The 26875-nt window shown below is 43.5% G+C and overlaps 1 protein-coding gene across 17 annotated transcripts in view; it reads right to left on the reverse strand.

Moving 5' to 3' along the window:
* ARHGEF3 (Rho guanine nucleotide exchange factor 3) overlaps window positions 1–26875 on the reverse strand; it is a 347163-nt gene that overhangs the window by 80480 nt on the left and 239808 nt on the right. For 3 of the 17 annotated variants that reach the window (XM_005547441.4, XM_045386020.2, XM_045386031.3), the window contains exon 1: window positions 1536–1782. The exons of the other annotated variants lie outside the window; for them this stretch is intronic. In XM_005547441.4, the coding sequence (XP_005547498.1) occupies window positions 1536–1631 (96 nt within the window). In that variant the 5' untranslated portion in view covers window positions 1632–1782. Of the gene's footprint in view, window positions 1–1535; window positions 1783–26875 lie in introns of those variants that run through there. 17 annotated transcript variants of the gene reach the window in all.

Below are 26875 nucleotides of genomic sequence, written 5' to 3' on the forward strand. Positions count from 1 at the left end.
AAGGGACTGGTTAGAGTCCTCAGCTATCCTCACTCTTTGGCCCACTTCAATTTATTAATTACATTGGCTATGCCTTTCTTCCTTACAAAAGGAGTTAGAGCGGGCACCAATTGTGCTGCTCCTATGCTCATGAAATTAGGAAGTTCCCACTGAAAAAATATTATATTCATTCCAGGCCTGACCAACCTGAATTCTATGCAGGTGCTGCCATATCAAACCTTAAATAAGACTCCAGATGCCACTAGGGCCATCACATTTTCACAGCTGCTGGCAACAAAAACTCTTTGTGATAATATTAAACTGAGCTGGGCTGTGGGGTTGGGTTTAGGTGAGGGAGAAGTTAGTTTGTGCTCAGCTTATAGAAAGCTGAATACAACCAGAGACTGTTTGGAGTCATGTCAGCCTGGAGCAGCTCTTGCTAGAGGAAATGAATCTTTGATGGTGTGCTCCTGAATATACATGATTCAGTGAGCCAAGTGCATACAGCTGAGCAGACCTAAGGAAGGTGAGTGGGTGGAACCTCAAGAATGCTGTGACAATGCCGGATGCACACCTGCTTTCAGCCTTTCCCTGGTGGCCGTGGTGATGTTTGCAGAGTGAGGTGTGGGAGAGTGGAAAGCTCCCAGATACACGCATGAGTGGCAATGACCACCTGGGTCCTGTGGGTTCCACTGCAGCTTGACCACAGCAAAGCTGTAATCTAGTGAAAGCGACTGTATTCCCTAAGACCCTCAAAGAGAGGGATGCTTTCTCCTCCAGCTGAACCCAACCTTTAAGACCACTGAGCCATGTGCCAGAGAAAATAACACGCAAGAGGAAAAGGCAGACTAAACATTACCTGGGAGCACTCCTTCACATCGCCCGCAAGGCACAGTAAAGTTCCCAGAAAGAGAAATGTTTCCAATGTTCCAAGGCAGCTTTCCATTGCCCTGAGGACTTTAATTCATTTTCAAGATCCATGTGGGAGACACTCCAATTTACTCATTTAGCCCCAGCCCCTCGGCTGACTGACCCTCACTGGCCACAGGTGATAGGCAGAGGTGCTGTGTCCTGTCTTTGCTGCCAAAAGGCTGCAAGGCCAAGTCTGACAGGTGAGAGGGCTGGAACTTCCCTCTGCTCTCCCATCCCAGGCAAAAAGAAACTCGCTTAAAGGGTAGCCCTTCCCTGACACTGGGGCTTGCTCACAAGTAGGAGAAAGTCTCTCTGCGGGTCCAGACAGAAGATGAACAGTCTGAGAGCCCTGCAAAAGCAAGGAGGCGGCTGCTTCCAGACCGGCAGGTAGAGGGACAGGGAGAGAGGGGGCAGCTAGTGTTTGGTCCACAGAGAAAGAGCTAGAGAAAAGGAGACAGGGTGAGAGATGGCGACGGGGAGACACAAAGAAGACGGTGTGAGATATGTAGAGAAAGTGACACACACGGAAAGTGAGAGATGGAAACAGAGACAGTGACACCGGGCGGGCGCCGAGAGAGTGGGAGATGGAGGGAGACGGACAGGCAGATGGCCCCTAGAGGTCCAGGTGCAGGGCGCGGCCCTACCTCGGCGTCCTTGGCCGGACCGCTGGCCGGGGGTAGCTCCAGGCTGCAGTTCGCCCGCTTGACCGTGAGGTAGAAGGGGTAATCCTTGGCCACCATGGCGGCTGCCGGGCCTGCCCTTTGGGATGTCACCGCTGACCCTAGGCGACTACAAAACTCCCAGGCGAAAGGGGGCCCCAGCTCCACGATGCCGGGCGGCGGCGGCGACACGGACACCGACAGCCGGCTTCCAGCCGGGCGGGACTCGACTGGGCTCCGGAGCCGAGTGGGCGGGGCTGTGCCAGCCACGCCTTGATGGGTGGAGATGGGCGGGCCGCCGGCTCGCACCGCCCCACGCCCACGTGCCGCCGCACGGACTCCTACTGGAGCTGCGAGGGGCGTGGGGCGGTCCCGAGGGTGGAGAGGGACCTCTCTCTCCAAGCGGGCCTTCGACTCCGAGCGCCCCCGCGGAGCGTGGGCCGCGATTGCGGGGCTGGCGGACCCCGTGATAGGTCCTTTCGGGTTCTTTGGCACTCTCCGGTGAGAGAGGCTGCGGGTAGAAAGGAGGCTGGGGCGAAACCGGGCGACGGGGAGAAAGCAGGCTCTAGTGACACCCGGGGGCAGGAAGGAGCCTGGGGGAAAAGCGAGCGTTGTAAAAGCCCACATTAGAAAGGGGTGGTGTTCTCTCTTGCCTCTTCCCAGGCCACTGCACGCTTTTTTTTGTTTTTGAGACGGAGTCTCGTACTCGCTCTGTCGCCCAGGCTTTTTTTTTTTTTTTTTTTTTTTTTTAATGAATGTCACTGGAGTATAATCTACAAATGGCAAAATGAACCCATTTTAAGAGTACTGTTTGTTGAGTTCTGACAAATATAAACACCCGTATAACCACCTCCACAGTCGGTATACAAAACATTTCCACCACCCCGGAAAGTTCCCTGGAGACCTTTCCCTTTGCACCCACTTTTAAATTTGACTAGGATGTTCAAAGGCTGTCTGACACTCAAGGGCAATCTGACAGGGTGTCCTTCAAGTATAAAGCTCTGCATGGATGACCCGGCACTACCACACCTTTCTGGATCCTTTTTTGAGAAACAATGACACTGGAAATACCCAAGAAGGCGATTGATTATAAGGTTGTTTGCACCAGCCCTGTCTGGGGCAGTAAAAAATAAAAAGTAGCTGGAAACAATGGTAATATATCCATCAATACGGAGTGCTTAAATAAAGTTTACTCACTGTGTAATACTACTTAGCAGCAGTGAAAAAGGAGATGGGTCTATGGATGTGGCATGGAAAGATCTCCAATGTATTAGACTCAGTTTAAAAATAATTGCAGACTAAGCACAATACAATACCATTTATGTTAAAAAAAAATACAAGTTTACCACAGAATATCATATATTTTCTATAGAGACATATTTGTGGGTAAATAGCATTGAACGCTGTCTAGAAGAATCCATAGCAAGCTTTTACCAGTTCCCCTATGGCTGAAGGGAGGCACCTGGGTTTAAAGAATTAAAGATAGTGAACAAAAGGGACTTAAGCTTATAGCTCATGTTGTAAAATTTTTTGTAAGAAAAATACAGCCGGGGCAGCAGTGAAACTCTGTGTCTACAAAAAAAAAAAAAAAAAAAAAAAAAAAAAAATTAGCCAGGCATGGTGGTGCACACCTGTAATCCCAGCTACTCCAGAGGCTGAGGTGGGAGGATCACTTGAGCTGGGAGGCAGAAGTTGCAGTGTGCCAAGATCACACCACTGCACTCCAGCCTGGGTGACAGAGATGCTGAAAAAAAAAAAGAAAAAATAGAAAAGAAAAAGAAAAAAAGAAAGAGAAATAGAGAGAGGAAGGAAGGAAGGAGAAAAAAGAAAAGAAAAGAAAAAAGAAAAGAGAAAAAAAAATTGGCTAGGTACAGTGGCTCACACCTATAATCCCAATGATTTGGAAGGCCAAGGCAGCAGTGTAGCTTGAGGCCAACAGTTCAAGACCATCCTAAGCAACATAGGAAGACCCTGCCTCTACAAAAAATTTAAAAATTAGCCGGGTATGGTAGTGCATGCCTGTAGTCTCAGCTAATCCCGAGGTTGAGGTGGGAGGACTGCCTGAGCCCAGGAGTTCAAGGCTGCAGTGAGCTATGATTGCACCACAGCACTCTAGCCTGGTGACAGAACGAGACCCCGTCTCAAGAGAAAAAAAGAAAAATATCTTCATTCATGGCACTACTTGGGAAATTATAGCTTTTTTAATATTAAAATTATATCTTTTTCTTTTCTTTCTTTTTTTTTTTTTTTTTTTGAGATAGGGTCTTTGTCGCTCAGGCTGGAGTGTAGTGGCATGATCTCAGCTCACTGCAACCTCCTCCTCCTGGGCTCAAGTGCTCTTTCCACCTCAGCCTCCCAAGTAGCTGGGACTACAGGCCTGGACCAGTGTGCCCGGCTAAGTTTTGTATTTTTGTAGAGACAGGGTTTCACCATGTTGCCCAGGCTGGTCTGCAACTCCTGAGCTCAGGCAATCCACCTGCCTCGACCACCCAAAGTGCTGGGATTACAGGTGTGAGCCACCATGCCCAGCCCTAAAATGATCATCTCTCAAAAGTTATTTTGTAGACTGCACTGATGAATCTTTTTCCTCTTCATGTGGAAAGTCATGACTACATCAGGTGGTAATCTACTGAGACATTGTCTTTTGTTTTTACTTCCTGAGGATACAGGGGATAGTGGGAATGGTGATATCTAGTCCTTGTTTGCATGTTCTTTGCTTCTAGCTGAGGTCAGAACCCAGCAGTTCCTACTTCTCAGGCAGGACACCTGATAATACACAGCTCTTCATCCCAGGTATCAAATCCACACCCTGGCACTAAATCCACTTACTTTCCTACCCAGCTAGTGCAGACAGACTGCCTTTGGAGGCAGAAAGAATTGGGACCAGTGTAGCCAGCCTGTTATTACCACACATGTAAATGAAGCTCCTGAATGAGTAGAGGTTCCAACTGAAATTGAAGAGAGCACCTGAGTTTTTTTCCCTCTATAGACAACCTGAAGCAATGGGAAGAAAACTGCCTAAGAAGAGGTATGGGGCAGGAAAGAGCACCTCAGAACCACTGATTTTTCCTATTTGTATTCCTGAACACAACTTTATCATTTTAGCCTGAGCTGTGCTGATGGGGAGCTCACACAAGTGCCCCAAAAGCTTAGCCAAGCTTGGTGGGGGTGTGAGAGTAACCTCATCTCCAAGTAGCCCCTGATTAACTATGCAGCCAAAGTCAGGGCCAGAGGCAGAGACATGCTTCACTCAGGGCTTGCCTGGTCACCAAGAACCTGTGCCCAAGTACCTGAGCCACTTCTTACTCTCCTTCCTCTTCCTGCTCTTCTGGCCCTCACAGTCCACTATCTCAACTAGAAGACGCTGGCCATCAAAGCCACTGGCTTTAACCCCCAAAAGAGCTTGCTGGACCTTGTTCTCCAGTTGGAAAATGTACTTACAGCACCTGGTGAAGAAAATAGTCACCCTGGTGAAGTCTGATAGCCCTGGGACTGGGTTGCTCATCACAGTATCCTTAGGGCCAAGCAGGGAGTCTGACATACCATAAGTCCAGTGTAACAGTAAACAAACCCTAAGAAATATGTTTATTTTATTTTATTGTTTTGAGACAGGGTCTCGCTTTGTTGCCCAGGCTGGAGTGCAGTGACACGATCTTGGCTCACTGCAGCCTCAACCTCCTGGGCTCAAGCAATCCTCCCACCTCAGCCCCTCAAGTAGCTGGGACTACAGGCACATGCTACCACGCCCAGCTAATTTTTGTATTTTTTGTAGAGATGGGGTTTCACCATGTTGCCCAGGCTGGTCTTGAATTCCTGAGCTCAAGTGATCCGCACACCTCGGCCTCCCAAAGTGCTAGGATTACAGGCATGAGCCACTGTGCCTGGCCTCCAAAGAAATGTTAAAGTGCAACTTAGGTTGAAGCCCAACTATTGCAGAGCAATGAACAGTCATACTGATTGATGAGAAGGCTGCTGTATCCATCTTCTCTTAAAACATTTCTTTGCTCTCCTTAAAAGATACTGGAGCCATAAAAATCAATAAATACACAGGGCCACACAACATATGTATGGCAAACATATCTCTTTTCCACTATACATGCTAGGCAAAGAGAGAGAGACAGAGGCAGAGAGATTGCTAATGGCCTGTAACAATTTAAATAGTGCTGCAAAAAAGCATAAGCTACAAAAGGAAAGATGGGAATCTGGAATTCCCTTGGGTGGTCTGATTCTTCCAAGCTTCTTATAGCATGAATTTCTCACCACCCAGAATAGGAGTCTGGTGTTTATAAACATATATTTTTGGTACAACAAAGCCTATGAACTCTAGCCAGCAATTTTGGGTGTATAGAAGCCGTGTATATGGTCCTTGAGGCATTTAATGAATTTTCAGGAGTATTTTTGACCTCATGCAATTTCCACCTTGGTCCCTGACTTCAGCACCTTCCCCATATGTAATGCACTGCTCCACCATTGACAGATTTCGGTTTTGTGCAATCTGCCTGGGACTCTATCTGGGGGTGTCCATGATCAAAGACTGTCAGAAAACAGGCAGCGCTGCAGGAGGGCTTCCAAGCATATCCCTAAGGTTAGTGTCACAGTTGAGGGAAGCTGGTCCAGCCCTGCAATGCCGCCAAGCTAAGTGGCCCCAGGAGCCCGGCGCTCCCCATTCTGCCCGTGTGTGTGTTTATGGGTTTAGGAACAACACTGCTCTAACAGGCAGCTTCACTCAAAGAAACGGCACAAAGTGTCTTTCAGAACTTGCCTTCGGCACAGCCCGTTATAATCCTATAAAATGCTTCACAGTTGGGCAGCGTTCCCTGCCGGCCAGAAGCCTGGAGACTGAAATAAAGAGGGCTGTTCTGCATTTGCAGGAACTGTGCCAAGCCCAGGGCCTGTGGTCTTGCCTGTGTGGAGCGGGGGTCATTTGGGCTGCTGGTGGAATGGTGGGCCTGAATACAGAAGCCCACCACTGGTTATTGGCCCCTTTTAGACTTGCAGACAACCAGGCAAGGCTTGGAGACTGTCAACTCCTTAAATCCCAGTCCCATGACTGGGAGCAGAGCAGGCTCAGCCTGAGGATAAAACCAGAAACTAACGTGGCTGTGACGACCTTCTCAGCCAACAGGACAATGCTTTGTCCTGTTAGCGTTATATTTTAACATGAGGAATAGCGAGTTCTATTTTATTTTATTTTATTTTATATTTTATTTTATTTTATATTTTATTATTTTATTTTATTTTATTTTATATTTTTGAGATAGAGTCTTGCTCTGTCGCCCAGGCTGAAGTACAGTGGTGTGATCTTGCTCACTGCAACCTCCGCTTCCTGGGCTCAAGCAATTCTCCCGCCTCAGCCTCCTGAGTAGCTGGGATTACAGGTACACAACACCACACCCTGCTAATTTTTGTATTTTTAGTAGAGACGGGGTTTCACCATGTTGGCCAGGCTGGTCTCGAACTCCTGACCTCAAGTGATCTGCCTGCATTGGCCTCCCAAAGTGTTGGGATTACAGGTGTGAGCCACCATGCCAGGCCTGAGTTCCTTTTTCTTTAAAGGCTTGTTCATCCATCCATTCATTCATTTATCAAATAATTAGTGAATGCTTATTACAGTCAGGTGTTCAATTAGATACATTTCTCCCCTCCTCTTCTCCACCAGTTCCTGAACTTCTATGCCAGGCAGGCGTTTAATACATAGTTGCTCAAAGAATATGGCCGATTTTAAAATGTGGTCTTTCAATTGTAAACTATGTGTTTACATTTGAAGGAGCTCAAGGAACAGTAGCTGATCCCCCAAAGCCTGGGCCTCCAATATGTGTATCTCCATCTGCTTTCCCTGGTATCTGAAGTCATCTCTTTCTACCTGCAAATGTGGCATGGATGGTGTAGGTATATGTTGGGCACATGAGTGTTGCAACGCCTTTTCCCTCCCCTTCCATTTGGGTGACATTCCCAGTTAATGCAAGCCCCCCTCTCCTCCTCTAATTTCAGTTTTGATGGGGAGGGAACCTGAAGAAGTTCTGGCAGTGAATTCTGACAGATCAGGACTGTGATTTACTGCTAGACAGGTAAAAATGGCATGAATGAAGCACTGATTATCTCTAAACTCATACCAGTATTACTATTCTCCCTTTGCCTGAGGAGCTGTCCACTGACTCCAGTCTAGATTTACAAAAATGTATCCCTGGGCCGGGCGCAGTGGCTCATGCCTGTAATCCCAGCACTTTGGGAGGCCAAGGAGGGCAGATCACCTGAGGTCAGGAGTTCAAGACCAGCCTGACCAACATGGTGAAACCCCGTCTCTACTAAAAATACAAAAACTATCCAGGCATGGTGGCAGGTGCCTGTAGTCCCAGATACTTGGGAGGCTGAGGCAGGAGAATCACTTGAACCTGGGAGGCAGAGGTTGCAGTGAGCCGAGATCGTGCCACTGCACTCTAGCCTGGGTGACAAAGTTAGACTCTGTCTCAAAAAAAAAAAAAAAAAAAAAAGTATCCCTGGATATTCTAAAGCTGGAAGTCTTAATTCTTGCATTTTCTTTAAGGTCTCATTTTCTGAAAAACTGGTTAAAGGAGAGAATCTCTCTCTTTCTCCCAACTGCGCTAATCCTGTGGATTATCAGCTATAAAGCAAAAAGTAGTAATAATAAATTAGCCAGTCACAGTGGCTCACGCCTGTAATCCCAGCACTTTGGGAGGCCGAGGCAGGAGGATTGCTTGACCACAGGAGTTTGAGACCAGCCTGAACAACATGAGACCCCCATCTCTACAAAAAAAAAAAAAAATCAAAAAATTAGCTGGATGTAGTAGCATATGCCTATGGTCCCAGCTACTTAGGAGGCTGAGGTGGGAGGATCCCTAGAGCTCAGGAGGTCGAGGTTGCAGTGAGCCATAATCATGCCAGTGTACTCCAGACTAGGCAACAGAGTGAGAATCTGTCTCAAAATAATTAATTAAAATAAAAATAAAAAATTAGCTATGAAATTAGCAAAATTTTATTTTTCAAAAAAATAATACTGAAGTGTTTTGTCCTGAAACATCATAAACATTTGCTAGCCTCTGGTTCATAAGAGCAATGCTTCTCAACCAATGGTGATTTTACCTCCCAGCAGATATTTGGCAATGTCTGGATATATTTTTGATTGATTGTCAGTGGACAAGGCCAGGGTGCCACTGGCATCTAATAGGTAAAGGCTAGGGATGCTGTTAACACTTACAATACACAGAATAGCTTCCCATAACAAAGAAGTAGCAGGTCCAAAATGTCAATAGTGCCACTACTGAGAAACGCTGTGGTAAACAGAGAGTGGCACTGAAATATGGCATTAGAGCCAAGGGAATCTGTGGGTATTGACCTCAAGGTATTTTCACTTTAGTTTTTGATCATTGATTGGTATCAAATATCAGCTTAGGCTTGGTGGGGCAAAGAAGAAATGCTTGAGTGCCAAGAAACACCAGAATAGGGCAATGAATCAAGTCTTCCCTGATGCCCAGACCGGACCCTTGGCTGAATAACAAATTCCATAAAACACAAGACAGACAAAAGAATAAAGAGGAATATAGGAGTAAGAGAGTGAGGGGACAGAAAATTGTCTTAAACTGCTTCAGGTACACAAATATACTTTAAAACAGCAGTGAAAATTAAAGTTTCAATGAAGTATAACAAAGAAGAAAACAGGGAAGAGGGAATTTTTTTCAAGTCTTATTCTTTCCCAGGACAACCTTTGCCACTATATTTGTTTTAGGGGGCAGAAATGCAAACTCAGTGATTAAATAAAAACCCCATTTACTATTTTCTTGATATATGGTGTTTCTGGATGCACGGCTTGTATAAACAAAAACCTGTCTCACTCAAGATTTTGCAGTAAGAATCCTGACCTTCTCCAATTTGAACTTATACCTATCAGCAGGCTTGTTCTGCCCACAGAATTAATAAAACATTTTCTGTGTACTACTAGAGTATCTTTGAACTTTATGGAGAGTCTGCCTTTGTTTGAGAGTATTTCATATTTGGGGGTTAAGGATTCAATAAATATGTTATATTTAATTTTTAAAATTTTTTAACTTTTTTTTTTTCCTTTGTGACAGAGTCTCACTCTGTCGCCCAGGCTGGAGTGCAGTGGTCGCAATCTCTGTTCAATGCAACCTCCACTTCCCAGGTTCAAGCAATTCTCCTGCCTCAGACTCCCAAGAAGGTGGGATTACAGATGTGTACCACCATGCCTGGCTAATTTTTGTGTTTTTAGGAAAGATTGGGTTTCACCATGTGGGCCAGGCTGGTCTCGAACTCCTGGCCTCATGTGATCTACCTGCCTCGACCTCCCAAAGGGATTACAGATGTCAGCCACCATGCCTGGCCATATATTTATTTAGTTATTTATTCCCTTCAGGCTACAACTAAGGTATTCGTATTCATTTATGTGGGTTTCATATACTAACCATTATTCAGAGAAATTAGAACCTAAAATGTGCAAATTCTAGCTTTGGATATTAGAGGTGTTTTCTCTTCTATCAACTACAAACTCAGTAATCAAAGTACCATATTTCGTCAAACCTAAGACTGTAATATGTGCTATTATTTTATGTACTCTCTAGAAAGAAAAATAGGCTGGGTGTGGTGGCTTACCCCTGTAATCCCAGCACTTTGGGAAGCTGAGGCAGGCAGATCAGTTGAGCCCAGGAGTTGGAGACCAGCCTGGGCAACATGCTGAAACCCTGTCACTACAAAAAATAGAAAAAGTAGATGGCATGGTGGCACACATCTGTACTCCCAGCTACTCGGGGGGCTTGAGCCCAGGAAGCAGAGGTTGCAGTGAGCTTAAGACTGTACCATTGCACTCCAGGCTGGGCGACAGAGAGAGACTCAGTCTCAAAAAGAAAAGAAAAGAAAAGAAAAGAAAAGACAAATATTGCCAATTAAATTATATGATCAATTGTAAGACCCTTGGCAATTCCAGAGAAGTTAACATGTGGAGGAAAATGTATAAAACAGCAAAATATGGCAGTATTCATATCATCTGGCCTGAATTTGAAAACCCATACATTTATAGAAAAATGACTTCTGAGGAGTCAGGGACACTTCCAGAGGCCACCTGCTATGAAATTGACTAAGAAGCTTATCAAATCCATATATATCCCTGAGCCCCACTTTGGGTCCAGTGAATTGGAACCTTTGGCAGCAGACCCAGAAATCTGTAAAACACCCTCAAAAAGCACTGTTTGAGTAACATACATTGTGTTATGAATCAGAATGATCAGCAAGCCCAATAATGAACCCCCCAGCCACAGGCTAGAAATGCTCTGACCACAAATCTTCAGTCCTGAGGTGCACAGGGGGTAATTAGCCCAATGGCTGTAGCATCAACACCCAGAATGGGCATAGGGAGCCTCTTAACTTGTTCATCCAAACAAACATGCACTGAGGAACTACTGTGTGCCACACCATGCTATATACAGATGGGTACCTCAAGGATATGATGAAAAATCGACAAATCTATACTCCGAGTAAACTACCAAGTAAGCCACCCACTAGGAGATGTGTTCTGGCTCTTGGGACTTGATTTACAATCTGGTATCCAAGGTTCCAATTTAAAACATGTTTATCTTCATAGCCAGAGGGCATGACAGCATTTACGTTTTTTAAAAAATTAGCTGTAGAGCAGAGAATGGGCGGAGGGCACTTGGCTTGAGATGTTTACTTGAAAAAAGACCTGGGGCTGGGGCTGGGGCTGGGGCTGGGGCAGGTGGTGGGGGTGGGGGCATGGGCAGAAGACTTTAATTACAGAACAAGTTCAACTAGTAGAAACAGGTTCGGGTACTCCTGGCAAATATGTGTATCATCTGGTGGGAGTGGAAACTGGCTGGTGTATGCTAGAAGCAGCATATTAGCTGAAAGTGTTCTGTGTGCTGTGGGTATCAGACACGTTTCACAGAGGGGTTAGTGGGTGTGGGTTAACTGAATGCTTTGGTTAAGTGGGAGCTGAATTAAGACAGTTTCTGCTTTACTTGAATTTTTTTCCATCTCACAGCCAAAACCAAGCTCAGCAAACAGTTCTCGTGCCCACAATTCTGATTAAATCAAAAGCCTTGGCAATAGAGGACTGAACAGAAGCACTTAGTCACTAGTTCCCCAGATTTTATCATGGTACTATCATTTGGTTCTTCAACTCTAGCATTAATAAGTACAACCACCTGATAGCTGTGCCTAGCTAATTCCTCTTACTCAAGGTTGTCTGTGACCCCCAGGCTAGGGTAATCCTTACTTTGTACCCCCAAGGTGCCAAGTACCTCTTCTTCCCCAGTAGTCAGCCTGCTCATATTGACTGATTTTATGTCTGTCTCTGCTGCCCGGCTGCAAGCTACAAGGGAACAGGGACCATATCTATCTTGCTCATCACAGTAGCCCCAGCTCCTCCTATGATGCTGGCACATAGCAGACTCTTGGCTCATATTTGTTGAAATGAAAATTAAATTGAAATGGGGCTAATCAAAGAACATGTCATGAAGGAAGCAAACCCAGAGAAGATTTTTGCAAGGAGGAACACACCATATTTAAAACTTCTGAGATGGGACCAAAAAATAATATGCAGAATACTATAGTGGGCTGTTTGAAATTTTGAAAGGTAATTCAAATAGGCCCCTAATTTTAATGTGTAGGTTCTTGAAGAGTCCAAACCACTTTGAGAAACGGCTCCTACAGTGTTAGACTGTGGGGGCCTCTCAGATATGATAGAGCTTTCAGTTCCTTCCAGCTGTTTACACACTAATTCCTGAACAAGGTGGACTTGCCAGGAAGGCTGAAACTAGTGACAAAAGGACGTCAAATAGACGCTGTGCAACATGCTCACCTGCCCTTTTCCTTCCCTTTAAAGGTTATTTCTTTCATTCCCTTCTCTAGGTTTTTGATTCCAGGTTAAACTCTACAAAAATGTTTTCTCCTTCTTTACTTGCCATGCTCACACCTAGTGTCATCTGTATCAAAACTTTGTTTTCTTGAGGTGGGCCCTAAGGGGCTGACTTTTAAGGGAGGGGGGAGATTTTGCCTGATGTTTCTGCAAGATTAAACATGGTGCTTATCTGAAGTTCCAGGCTGATGATAAATTATAGACTCAAGAACTTTTTATTCAAAGAAGCCAAAGGAAGAAGGAAACTTCTCTGCTAGCTGCTCCACCAAAGGGGGGTCATGTTCTCCCCTCCTAGAGTCTTACAAGAGATATTTTGAGAGATCATTCTGGTTTAGAGACAATACATGGTGAACAAAGCTCATCTGTCATTGAGTGGGAGGAAGGGAGGCAAGAAGGCAAGAGAGAATTAAAATTGTAAAGCCAACATCACGTGGATTCCTCCTTGAACTTTAATAACCCAGTGCTGCCTGCAGGCTCAGAACAACCAAATGCAATGGGTAGGTACAAGGATTGCTCTGGTGCCAGGAAAATGCAGTAAGACATAACTTTTACAAGGTAGGCAATGAAAGAGTGCCCTGCAGGAACAAAACAGGCTTTTAACATCTCCAAAGTTGGCAGCCAGATGCCTGAAACGTTGGCTTAGTGCATTCAAAACACACAACAGATAGAACCACTTTCTTTAAGATGAAGTCATCTTCCAGGAGAAACAATAGCTGGGAAGGCTGGGTTTTTATGATTCATGGGAGGAGGAGAATTTGATCTGTATTTTCTTTGCCACAGCCTATCCCATTTTAATACATGTTAGAGGTTTTCCACATGTTAGGAAAATTTTCTAGAATGTTTTGAAAGGGAAAAAATTCTGCAGACTGCCTCAGTTACTGAAAGAGTTCTCTTTCTCCCCTGGTTGGGGAAGGATCCAATTCTGTCTCACTGTGTTATCGAAAAGATCTGAAACTACAACTCTTCATTTGGATTCTGCTGTTATGAAATGCAGTTTTGGGTATCTTGTTACACTTTACCCCCAGAAGTGTTAAAGGAAGTGCCTGTCATCAAAATTCAAAAATAAATATAAAAATGATGCTGGCAGAGTTCAAAAACTAAAAGGATCAGCATTTTGCTTCAGTTTCCTGTTCATAAAACTTTATAAAAACAACCCACCCATTTAAAAAAAAAACCCATAACAATAGTTCACTATTCTTTTCCTAAATGCTTGCCTCATGCCACTCTGAAATTAGGTGCCATCACATTTCCTGAGTTATGGGCCCCAAACACCACATCCTTTTCCTCCCTCCCACACCCCCACCCCACCTGGCATAATTCCTGAATTTAGATGCTTCTCCAGTTTATGAGCTCAGTAGAGAGATGCCAACATTCTCCCTCCTACCTGTCCTGAAGAGGCCAAGCATCTGTACCAGCTGGAAGCAGGAATAATTGAGGCTTCCTTCCCCCAAATTAATTCTCACTTCCTAGAGAAGCTTTTAATATGGAAGGTTAAATTACAAAGTAAAGAGCTAGTAAACTGAAAAAGAATAAGATATTTCCCTCCCAATCTGGCTTTACAGCAAACTTTTCTTTGTGGAATACTCAACACTCTGTCCTTCTTCCTGGAAGAACGTAGAATACAAGCTCTAGAACAAGCTTTTCCAACCCATGGCCCACAGGCTGCATGCGTCCCAGGATGGCTTTTAATGTGGCCCAACATACATTTGTAAACTTTCTTAAAACATTATGAGATTTTTTTTTGCGATTTTTTTAAAGCTCATCAGCTATTGTTAGTGTTAGTGTACTTTATGTGTGGCCCAAGACAATTCTTCTTCTTCCAGAGACTGGACACCCCTGTTTTAGAATGAGAAGCGTGGGTCCAAATACCAAGTTTTCACTTGCCAACTATACGACTTTGGACAATTTACTTAATGATGACAAACATCAGTTTAAGCATCTATAAAATGGGGATATGAGAGTTTCAAGGCTTTAATGAATTAAAGACACATGAATAATCCAATGAGATAATATGTATGTCAGATTTCTAGGCATATGGTTAGCACGTAATCCATGCTATTATTAACCCTTCTGGTAAATAAATCATCCTTCTCCTTTTTTTTTTTTTTTTTTTTGAAATGAATTAAGGAGAAAAGATGGAATTTGGAGAACTTTTTCAACACTCCTTGCTTCCAAAGAGATTAATTCTTTGATTTAACCCTATAATTTCAAAAATGGATTTGACTGTCGCACATATATAAAAGAAGCAGTGGCCGGGTGTGGTGGCTCACGCCTGTAATCCCAGCACTTTGGGAGGCTGAGGTGGGTGGATCATGAGGTCAGGAGATCAAGACCATCTTGGCTAACACGGTGAAACCCCATCTCTACTAAAAAATACAAAAAACTAGCCAGGCGAGATGGCAGACGCCTGTAGTCCCAGCTACTCGGGAGGCTGAGGCAGGAGAATGGCGTGAACCCGGGAGGCGGAGCTTGCAGTGAGCCAAGATCGCGCCACTGCACTCCAGCCTGGGCGACAGAGCGAGACTCCGTCTCAAAAAAAAAAAAAAAAGAAGCAGCACAGTGAAGAGTGAAGTGACCTAAATTAGAAGACATGGGCCAGGTGTAGTGGTTCACACCTGTAATCCCAACACTTTGGGAGGTCAAGGTGGGAGGGTCACTAGAGCCCAGAAGTTTGAGACTAGCCTGGGCCACAAAGTAAGACCCCATCTCTACTATAATAATAATAATAATAATAATAATAATAATAACAATTAGCCAGGCACAGTGGCATATGCCTATGGCACAAGCTACTCAGGAGGCTGAGGCAGGGTGATTGCTTGAACCTAAGAGTTTGAGGCTGCAGCAAGTTATGATCATGCCACTGCATTCCAGCTTGGGCAACAGAGTGAGACCCTATCTCTAAAAAAATTTAAAAAACAAAAAAAAAGAAGACATGGTATACAATCTGGCCCTGCCATTAAGTCTGTGGTCTTGGGCAAGTCAATTAATCTCTCTGAGACATAGATTCTTGAACCATATAACAAGGTGATTTAAACATAAATGTGTATGCTTCTGTGATTCTATTAAACAGCAAAGACTGAAGTGTATATGGAGTATTATCTTGATTTTATGCATTTAATTTCAAGAAAGCTTTCAAATAAAAATTCTTATCTTAGGTACTGATGAAAGCACCCTGTCTAAAATTAGCACGTTTGGTATAGGCAGCCCACATTTTGGGTTACTTCAGCATGGTAATATTTTATAAGGGCTCATCAGAAAATTAAGCTCAATGTACTCATTTGTCAAGAAATGCATATGCATATAGATTCTTTTAATATCAAATGGCAAAACAAACAAGAGGTTGAAACAGGGGAAAGATCAACTATGAGAAAAGAATTACTGAGGGAAAATGGAGATAGACTACAAATAGGACAGAACTGGCCTAAAATACACCACTGTCACTTAAAAATAGGTACTTGGTTACATAGTGCCTGTGTTATCTTTACAGCAGCATTTGGTTCCTACCCTGTCTTCTTCCTACAGGCCTCTTATGACTATGAGAGCTATCTGTTCCTTCAGTGGACCAAGTCTTGCTGCCTTGTGGATTCTGCCCAGTCATAGCTTCTCTTCTGCCCTTCGAGGGTGGGCTGCTTGCATCTAAGTAGTGGGGCCATAGCTAATTCTGTTCTGGATATAACACAGATGACTGGCTGGGCATGGTGGCTGATGTCTGTAATCCCAGTACTTTGGGAAGCTGAGGCAAGAGGATCACTTGAGGCCAGAAGCTCAAGACCAGGCTGACCAACATAGTGAGATCCTGTCTGTATACAAAATGTAAAAATTTAGGAGGGCATGATGGTGCATTCCTGTAGTCCTAACTCCTTTAGAAGCTGAGGCAAGAGGATGGCTTGAGCCCAGGAGTTGGAGGTTACAGTGAGCTATGACTGTACCACTAGACTCCAGCCTGAGTGACAGAGCAAGACTCCGTCCCTAAAAAACAAAACAAAAATACACACATAGATGGTTGCTGGCATGAGATGCTAAACCACAGGCTTCTCAAAGCTGAGGGTTCTGTGCAACCCTGGCCAGACTTCTTACCCAAAATATTTACATTAATGTTGTCCATTTATAAGAATTAGAACTAAAAACAAAGATACCTTGCAGCAACTTCTAAATAGTGCCCCATAAATAACAAATAGCACTAGAATTACTTAATAAATCATAATCTTCATCATTCTCTAGCATCTGTTTCCCCTACTAGACTATATGCTCCACAAGAATCATGAATCTCTTGTACAAGGCTACATCCCCATTGCCAAAAGATGCCGGGCAAGTGATGAGAGCTCAATAAATGATGCTGAGAGCTGATGAGGTGTTTGCTCTCTGCCAGGCACTGTTCTTTGACTTTAATGAAGTATCTCAAGTAATCCTTAGAACAATCCTATGAAATGAGTACTTCTATAGTAGGAGAAACTGAGGCACAGAGAGTTCAAGCAACTTGCCCAAAGTCACACAGCTAGTAAGTAGCAGAGCTGGGGTTCAAATACAAGCACTTTGCTTCTAGAACCTGAAGTTCCAATTCTCAAGTGGAACATTAATTCACAGGCTAGTCACAAACCAGGGAGTCCTGAGGCCAGAGCCTATGATGCAAGGGTCAAGGATTTGAGCCCATATGATGTGACTGAAAGAACACTGAATGAGAAGCAGCACTGACTTGGGTCCAGTCCCGTGACCTCTTTGCTCACCAGCTTCTCCTGTTGATCAACCAGGGGGTTGGATGTTCACTCAAGTCCCTGTCAGGTGTCAACCCCAAGTGCTAGAGTCACCCTAGACATAATCTCACATCTAGACAACTGCAGAGCACAGTGTGCTCCTCTACCTTCCACGAGGGAGAACCACCAAAATACCTTCAACCATCAAGCAAGTTACTCAGTCTCTCAGAACCTCAGTTTCCTCATCTGCAATTAGGACCGAATAGCACCTACTTCAAAGGGTGGAGGTGAAGATTAGAGAGAAGCCTGGTTCAGGGGCTACCACATAGTAATAATTTCATAAACAGTAGCTAGGTTTATTATGGTCCCAAACAGAGCAAGGAGATAAGTCTCTTCAAAACCCAGGAACCAACCAACCAGTCGGAAAGACAGCTCTGAAACTCTTATTTTTAAACAATTTCTAACAGTAGACTACATGTGTGGCACATCTTCCAAGCAAAAAGTTCCATATCAGATTCTATTTCAACAAATGGAGTAATAAAGACAGGTTTGAGTTAACTCCAGATGGAACAGAAAGAACCATTATGACTTGGGAAGTTCACATCTGAGTGCTGAAAATTTAGAAAATAATGTTAGGTGCCATTTGCCTTATGCCAGACCTGTGACAAGTATGTGACATGTATTACCTTACTGAATCCTCCCAACCTGCTGAAGAGGGTATTGCCCTGTTTTATAAATGAGGGCATGGAGGCTCAGAGAAGATAAGTAACTTGCTCAAGGTCACACAGCTACTAAATAGCCATGCCAGAACTTACTTAGTCTGCCAGAATGTTGATGGTCTTAACCACAAAGCTACACCCTTTCCCAAAGATAGCATGTCATTGGCCCCAGCGTGCCCCATACCCACAGGGCAATCATGTCCACACCATGGGCAAGTGGCTTTATAGGAAGGCTATGCATGGGGGATCAAGTGGCCTTGGGTTTTGGTCCCCGTTTACCCACAGACTGTGGCAGCTATGGACAAGTTATTTAACTTTCCTGGACCCTGTTTTGTTCAAACAGAATGCACTGGATTAAAGTTTTTCAATCCAAGTCTTGTGGAACACTAATCACTTACATTTTATACCCGGGAGGTTACGGATAAAAGAGGAGCCAAAGACATTATGAGCTAACCCTCTGTCCTGGGACTCTGGCTAGGGGAAGAAGTGGAACACATTTGTTACCAAACAGAACTGGGTGACCCTCAGTTTCCTTCTATCTTGAAAATTCTGAAACTCTACTGAAAATTCTGAAATTCTCCTGAAAATTCTGAATTTTATGCAATAGGAAAGGACAGAGAAGAAGAGAGGGACTTCAGGGTGGCAGGGTGGCCATCTCAAAGCTACGTTTGCACAGCAACTACAGTGTACATACTTAGCTTGTAAGCTTATTTGAAGTGCTTCTGGAGTGAGGGGGCTGGTGGAGATAACGGGAAAGGAAGCTAAATTCCTCCTCTTGAAATGACTAGTATTGCACATAGCAAGCACTCAATAGATGCTGATAGAATTGAATTCAAAGGAAAAAAGACCTGGATCAAACTGATAGAAGTTGAGCTGCTGCTCAAGATGTATGAATATGTCAAAAATGCTAACAATGTCTTCTGTTCTCAGCCACCCACCCTGCCATAAGCCATTTTCAGTCTCAAGATCAATTCTTTTTCATGAGAATGAGCACACCTCTTTCAGCAGGATAACCACAGGTAAACCTCCCCCTGCACCCCCTGCTGCCATCCCACACGCTTGGAATATGAACAAAGGCGAACTGTCTGGATGCTAAAGAATTCTGCTTGTTTTCAATTGTATCTTTGCCCAGGGTCGTGGCAAATATCGTTTCATGGGTTTCCAGCTTTGTTTTTGGAGCTCAAAGGATAAAGTGCTCCCACAAGAAAGAATAAAGAGAGAGGAAAGAAGGTAAGGAAAAAAACTATTTCATTCAAACAGCAGAAGTCCTTTCTTCCCAGGAAAGGTGACAGTATGCTACATCCTCTGTCTGAGCTGCCAAAGTCTCTATCTAGAGATACTGACAGCAACAATAACCTTAAAGAATTTTTTTGTACTTCTATTCTAAAAACAGGCCTTAAGAGAAGACTAAAGTCTTCTGATTCCCAGCTGATGTTTTTACCATAAAACTAGGCTGCCTCATGAACACATTCCTCAGGCCACAAAAAGGTTGGCTCATAATAGGCACTCAATAAATATTTGTTGAATGAATTAAAGAACAAAAGAAAGGAAAAGGCACAGAAGGTATGTATCAAGGGCTGTCAACATAAGAGGACCAATTGGTTGACATTTAAAAAGCTTTGTGTATCTTTGAACTCAGGTCCAGAATAGTCCCTCCCTCATCCTTCTCCATGTTTTAAAATACTACTCATTATTTATTCAAATCTCAAACCAAGTTTTTCTTCTGAGAAGCTTTCCTAGGTGAACCCAGCCCTGTGGAGCTAGTTTATTCTTTTGAGTTCTAACAATTCTTATTACTAACACTTAATTAACCATGTTCTACCAGTTGGCAGTTTTTTTTTTTTTTTTTTTTTTTTTTTTTAAGACAGAGTCTAGCTTTGTCTCCCAGCTGGAGTGCAGTGGTGCAATTGTGGCTCACTGCAGCTTTGACCTCCTGGGCTCAAGTGATCCTCCCATCTCAGCCTCCTGAGTAGCTGGGACTACAGATGCACCACCATGCCTGGCTAATTTTTATTTTTTTGTAGAAATGGGGGGGTCTCACTACATTGCCTAGGCTGGTCTTGAACTCCTGGGCTCAAACAATCCTCCTGCCTTAGCCTCCCCAAATGCTGGGATTATAGGCATGAGCCACTGCACCTGGTGCAACTGTTTTTTTCTTTTCTTTCTTGTTTTTTTTTGTTTTTTTTGTTTTTTTTTTCAGTCAGGATCTCATTTTGTCATCCAGGCTGGAGGTCAGTGGCGCAGTTGTGGCTCACTACTACAGCCTTGACCTCCTGGGCTCAAGCATTCCTTCCACCTCATCTTCCCAAGTAGCTGGGACGACAGGCATGCACCACCATACCTGGCTAATTTTTTTAGTTTTTGTAGAGATGGGGTTTCACTATGTTGCCCAGTTTGGTCTCAAACTCCTGGGTTCAAGCGATCCTCTCCCCTTGACCTCCCAAAATGTTGGGATTACAGGGGTGAGTCACTGCACTCAGCCTAAGCTAATATCATCACTTATTCCTACATTCAGCTTCTATTGACCAACCAGTTTAATGGTCAATTGAATTTTTGTGCTGTTCTACTACTACCAGGGGAGGCCAGTAACAACTGGTATCTGGTCAGCTGTATAAGACTCTACCCAGGGAGGGACTGTGAGGATGTGTTGTGCCCTCAAAATAACTTCCTGCTAAAATTAAGGAAGATGCTTATCAAACCTCCAGATCTACTCACCACTTTACAGAAAATGGGGATGGAGGAAAACATAAAACACATCATGAGAAAGCATACCTGAATCCTGGCTAGAAAATATTCTGCCAGAAAAATGACCTGGTTTCCTCAGCAAGAGGGTAAAAAAGGGGGGGAAAAGCGAGGTTTTTCACGATAACAATGATAAGAAATGGGTGGACCAGTCAGGCACAGTGGTGTATGCCCGTAGTCCCAGCTACTTGGAAAGCTGAGGCAAGAGATCACTTGAGCACAGGAGTTTGAGACCAGCCTGGGTAACATAGTAAAGACCTTGTCTCTTAAAAAAGAAGGCAAGAGGCGGGGCACAGTGGCTCACGCCTGTAATCCCAGCACTTTGGGAGGCTGAGGTGGGAGGATCACGAGGTCAGGAGATCGAGACCCTCCTGGCTAACACAGTGAAACCCCATCTCTACTAAAAATACAAAAAATTAGCCAGGCGTGGTGGCAGGCACCTGTAGTTCCAGCTACTTGGGAAGCTGAGGCAGGAGAATGATGTGAACCGGCGGGGCGGAGCGTGCAGTGAGCCGAGATCACGCCACTGCACTCCAGCCTGGGCGACAGAGCGAGACTCTGTCTCAAAAAAAAAAAAGGAAAGAAAGGAATGAGTGGATCATGTTGGGATACTGATTCAAACAAGTTAACTGTACAAGGATGTCTCTGAGACAAATTAACAAGAATTCTTCAATATCACCTCATGTGCAGTCTGAAGTAAAATTTGCATATGAGGACATTCAACTTTGGACTGAATATTAGATAACACTGAGGAACTATTATTAATCTTGTCAGATGGGATAAGGGATGGTGACTTATGAAAAAAACGTGGTGGTTCATGCCCGTAATCCCAGCACTTTGTGAGACCAAGGTGGGTGAATCACTTGAGCCCAAGAGTTTGAGACTAGCCTGGGCAGCATGGTGAAACTCCACCTCTACAAAAAAAATACAAAACATTAGCCAGGTTTAGTAGGTACATGCCTGTAATCCCAGCTACCCGGGAGGCTCAGGTGGGAGGATCACCTGAGCCTGGGAGACAGAGGCTGCAGTGAGGGCAGTGAGCAGTGATCGGGCCATTGCACTCCAGTCTGGGCAACAGAGTGAGAGACCCTGTCTCAAACAAACAAACAAACAAAAAAAAGGAAGGGTCCTTATCAGGTAGAGAGGTATAGCAGAGTACTGATGAGTAAAGTGATATATGGCCAAGGTTTGCTTAAAATACTCCTAAAAACACAGTGTAGTGAGACTGGGAAGAAGTCAGTAATTGTTGGAGCAGGATGATGGTGACCAGGTGCTAATTATACTATCCTCTCTACTTTTCCAATATGAGCAGATCACAAGGTATCATGATAACAAACCACATTATTCAACTTAGAAAGTTACAATTTCTTGCTGGTGAGGGTAATTTCTTGCTGGTACAGTTTCTCCAAGTATCATATTTAACACTAAATTATGCAACTTAAAAATTATCATTTCTGGCCAATGCCAGTGAGGTTGTAAGTGAAAATGGCATGTGTAGAACCACTGATGACGTAAAAACCACGGTGATATCAAGAGATGTCAGTATCTACCAACAGCAATACAAATATGCAAATATCTTAGCCCGATATCCCTACATGTGTGACTTTACCAAAAGAAAATAATCCAATGGCTGGACTCACGCCTGTAATCCCAGCACTTTGGGAGGCTGAGGTGGGTGGATCACCTGAGGTCAGAAGTTTGAGACCAGCCTGGCCAACATTGTGAAACCTTGTCTGTACTGAAAATACAAAAATTAGCCGGGCATCATGGGGCAAGCCTGTAGTACTAGGTACTTGGGAGGCTGACGCAGGAGAATCACTGGAACCTGGGAGGTGGAGGTTGCAGTGAGCCGAGATCACACCACTGCACTCCAGCCTGGGCGACAGAGCAAGACTCTGTCTCAGAAGAAAAGAAAAGAATCTAAAAGAAGAAAAGATTTTCAGTGTACTGTCATCTAAATAGTGAAAATTAGAAATAATAATAGACTAGCTACTAAGTATGAAGAATACACTATGTACCAGGAACTAAATGTTTTATATACATTACCCTCCTCTAAACAACCCTTTCAGGAAAGTATTATCATTCCCATGGCACAGATGAAGAAAGCAAGCCCTCAAGATCGCACAGCTAGGAAGTGGCACAGCAGGAAATCTGGGTCAGGCTGGCTCCAGGGCCTGCACTAATTGCCCTGAAATCCAAATGTCAGGCAATAGGGGATGTTTAATTAGATTATAGGCCATCCACTGCACGAACACTGCATAAACAAGTGTACTCATGAAGCCAAGCAATATGGGAACATGCTAAGCTAATAAAAAGCAGGATGAAAACTGTTTATGAGGGCACCTATGATATATGTATGTGTGTGTGTGTATATATATATATAAAAATATACTCTCTCTCTCTCTCTCTCTCTATATATATATATGTATATATATATGTGAAATATATATGTGGAAAAGCTTGGCAGGGAAAATACACAAAATAAAAATCACGGTTGTGGCCAGGTGCAATGGTTCACATCTGTAATCCTAGCACTTTGGGAGGCCAAGGCAGGTGGATTGCCTGAGCTCAAGACCAGCCTGGGCAACATTGTGAAACCCCGTCTGTACTAAAAGTACAAAAATTAACTACGTGTGGTGGCAGGCACCTGTAATCCTAGCTACTTGGGAGACAGCAATGAGAATCGCTTGAACCTGCGAGGTGGAGGTTGCAGTGAGCCGAGAACATGCCACTGCACTCCAACCAGGGTGACAGAGCGAGACTCTGTCTCAAAAAAAAAAAAAAAAAAAAAAAAAAATCACGGTGTATCAGAAGGAAGGTCTCCCAATCATGGGCCACGTGGTTATGTCATTTTTATAAAAAGGGGAGAGGTAATGGAACTGAGGTGCACACAGCTGCTGATAGAACCAAGGCATTTTGGTAGTGGTGTTTCTGTAAATATTGTAAACCATCAGTTTCTTCAAATTTGTTTCTTCTTCTTTGGAACACTATCAAAACTAAAAGAAGAAATATTCCACTTTTCCTCCCCATATATCTTTCCAATGACCTCTGCTAGGAATTCACTTACTTTTGCTCAGGAAGCAATCATTATTATCCTATAGTTTCCTCTTGCAGCAGATGCAGAGTAAAATGTTACAATATAAATGGATTTCTTAAACATAAGAGGGAAAAAAGACAACAGCTCAAATGAATGTATAAAGGCTTGTTTAATGATTGAGGTTCTCTCTGAGTCTTGTGAAATCCTATCACAGGTCATTTGTTATTAGCATGACTGAAAAAGGCACCAGAAAGCAGGAGTCCCAATTCTCCATCTTTTCATGGTCCAGCCAGGCATATCCTAACTGCATCTGCCAGACTGCTAATCACCTCAAAATCCAACCCCACAGCCCAGCCTCCTGCTCTCACTTTTCTCTTCCTCCCTTTTCACCTTGCCTGGAAAGACACATCTGACTGGCTCCCAGAATCAAGTTCACTGGGAGATTGTGGACTTGGAAGGGCTTTGGAATCTATGAAATGCTCTACAGATGAGAGGTTATCTTGATTAAAAAGCTGATACGTGCCCTTGTGTGTTTCTTTTGCCATAAATGAATTCCAGAGATGTTCCTTGGGGAGAGAAAGAAAACCCCAAATAACTAGACCCCAGGTTATTTTAACTGCCAGAACCAGGGTTGCCATAAATAATCAACTTTTTATGACAAAGCTTTTGTAACTGCCCAGGGGATAATTATCACCTGAAAAAGGCACTAATCTGTGAGCCAAACCACATGACCATTTGTGAGTCTATGTGGTATTTGTCAGTACCTGTCACCAAGATAACAGCTTAATCTTGAAAAGGGGAGTAAGAATATTTTAGAGGAGACTTTCAAGGGATTCCCCTTTAAAAAAACTAAGCAAAGAGAAAAGATCTTGAGGAAAGGAAAAACAAACAAACAAAAACAGAATGAGCCAGAGAGCCAGATGGACAAGAAGGCTGAGAAGGCCGTACTGAAACCACCAATCCTTCAGGGAGTTACTGCAAACTTTTGTCAAAGATTATGGAAAAGCTACTGTTTCAAAGCCTGTGGACATCAGAGGAAAAAACACAAGAGATAGTTTGCTGAACAGAGAGCTTTAAGCAATTCAAGTTCAAACAGAATTCCAGGAATTAAGAAGAGAGGAAATTGCAAGGTGCTTTGCAAACCACTGCAAAGAAAAAGATGTCAGTGACAGAATGTCTTTACATTTGTCAGTTTACAAAATGTCAGTGATAGAAATGGAGATTTTGTTGTGGTGGTATTTATTTTGGAGGGGGAAGGAGTAAGAACAGGACATAATAATAGTAATAGTAATAATAAATGGTTGCATTACTAGCAGCCAGGTTTTTTTAAATCACAATTAGGGGCAGCATTGTGCTGAGCACTTTGTAAGTATCATCTCCTTTAATCCCCAGGACAACCTTTAGAGCTCAATCCTTCTAATGACTCCCTTTATAGATGAGGAAACTGAGATTCAGTCAGGCTTTACCTTTACTTCTTTGAGGTCAGAGTGCCAGGATTATGATGTAAATCCAAATTTGCTTAAAAGCCTAGCCTTTGAACCATTTACACACTACTATGTAATTACCAGGGCTCACACAGCTCAATACTATTTTTGAAGATTATTGGCAATTATTAAGTTCAGAGCTAATAGCCAGCTTGGTCAGCTTTCCACCTCCTTACCTTCTTTCCTAAAGATAAAATGAAAGGAATGAACTACTATCCAGTCCATTTTAGTAATTGTTTTCTGGAAATGGTGGGAAGGAATGGATTAGAAAAATCTAGGGAGTTCATTTATAGCCCATCATTAAGAGCTAATGATACAACAGGATTCTCAGAGTAAAACACTTCAGTGGCATCACTGTTTAAAGATTTTGTTGAACAATGTACACTGTAAAAAAGAGTGAAGAAACTCTGTGAGGTGACAAGGTCAGGGTGACACAAGCCAGTTAATTATGGAGCACTGCTAGGAACCCATATACTGGAGTCTAGCAGTCCCAGTCTGGATTCTGATTCTACCAGTAATTTGCTCTGAGACCCCGGGTGAGTGAGTAATTTTTCTGAGCCTCAGTTTCCTCGCCTATAAAATGGGGATGAAAAGAGTACCTCCCTCATAGGGCTATTGTGATAACTGCGTGAGATGATGCATGGATGGCATAGGGCACAGTGCCAGGCATGGTAAATGTCAGCTAATATCCCTGGCACAGCCAACAAAGTAGCCATGCCACTCCATTTACAGAGATCCCTGCACTCCACGCCACATTCTTCACAAGCTATAGAATATTTAGGTGTGGAATCAGTTCTAAAATGACATTCACAAAAGCACCAATTTTAAGAATCCAGCCCAATTTGAGACCTCATTCTTTTTCCAAACCATAGTCAGTGGTTGGGAAGAGGGAAACAATCCCTCTCTATGTTCTTTTCTGCTGGGATTTGGTATTTGACAAATGCCAATTACATGATGATAGCTTTTCTGACAAATTCCATTTAGGATCTCAGAAACCCATCATCAGTAATAGGCAGCAACATTTTCTGTTTGTTTAGTTTTATTTTGTAATGCAGTTGAGAATCTACTAAAGTTATTGCTCTTATCACATGACAGCAACTCAGTGCAGCTTCATTTTTATAGGCTTAACAGAGTCTATCTACTCTATTCAAGATTTTCATTGTTTGTGATGCTGGCCACCTGGAGCCAATTATTTAAGAGCTTGGAGAACAAGCAGCTCATACTGCGGTGCATTCTGGGGCTTTGGCTCACTCAGCTTTAGTTCCTCCCTTTTCTGATCATGTCTCTACAACTTTCTTTAGGGAAACGGCCTCTCCCCAATTCTCGGAGCTTATGGTTAAAATGGAACTGAGCCTGCTATCAGTTTCTTTGGGAGTACATGTGACTCAGGACTGACCAATCAGCAACCCTTCCTTCTAGTAACTGGTTCAGTTCCTTCTAGTAATTGGTTCTTCCTTCTAGTAACTGGTTCAGGAAGAGGCATGAGAACCAGGCTTGGGATTTTTGCAAGAGGAACTAGACAAGAAAGTACCCCTAAGTTAGAAGGGGGTAAGCTTGGAACTCATTGTTTGTGATCATCTTTCCACAAGAAGGGGAGAGCATATCTGAGAATGAAAGCAACAAGGAAAAATGAAAGCTGAGAAGTGAGGAGAGAAATAGATTCCTAAGCAAAAATAAGCACCTGGATCCAGCCATGCCTGAAGGTTGCTCTTGACTGTTACATAAGCATGACACCTGGTCTTTTCTGTT

The sequence above is a fragment of the Macaca fascicularis genome, chromosome 2 (assembly GCF_037993035.2).
Source record: "Macaca fascicularis isolate 582-1 chromosome 2, T2T-MFA8v1.1".
Taxonomy (NCBI): Eukaryota; Metazoa; Chordata; class Mammalia; order Primates; family Cercopithecidae; genus Macaca; species Macaca fascicularis.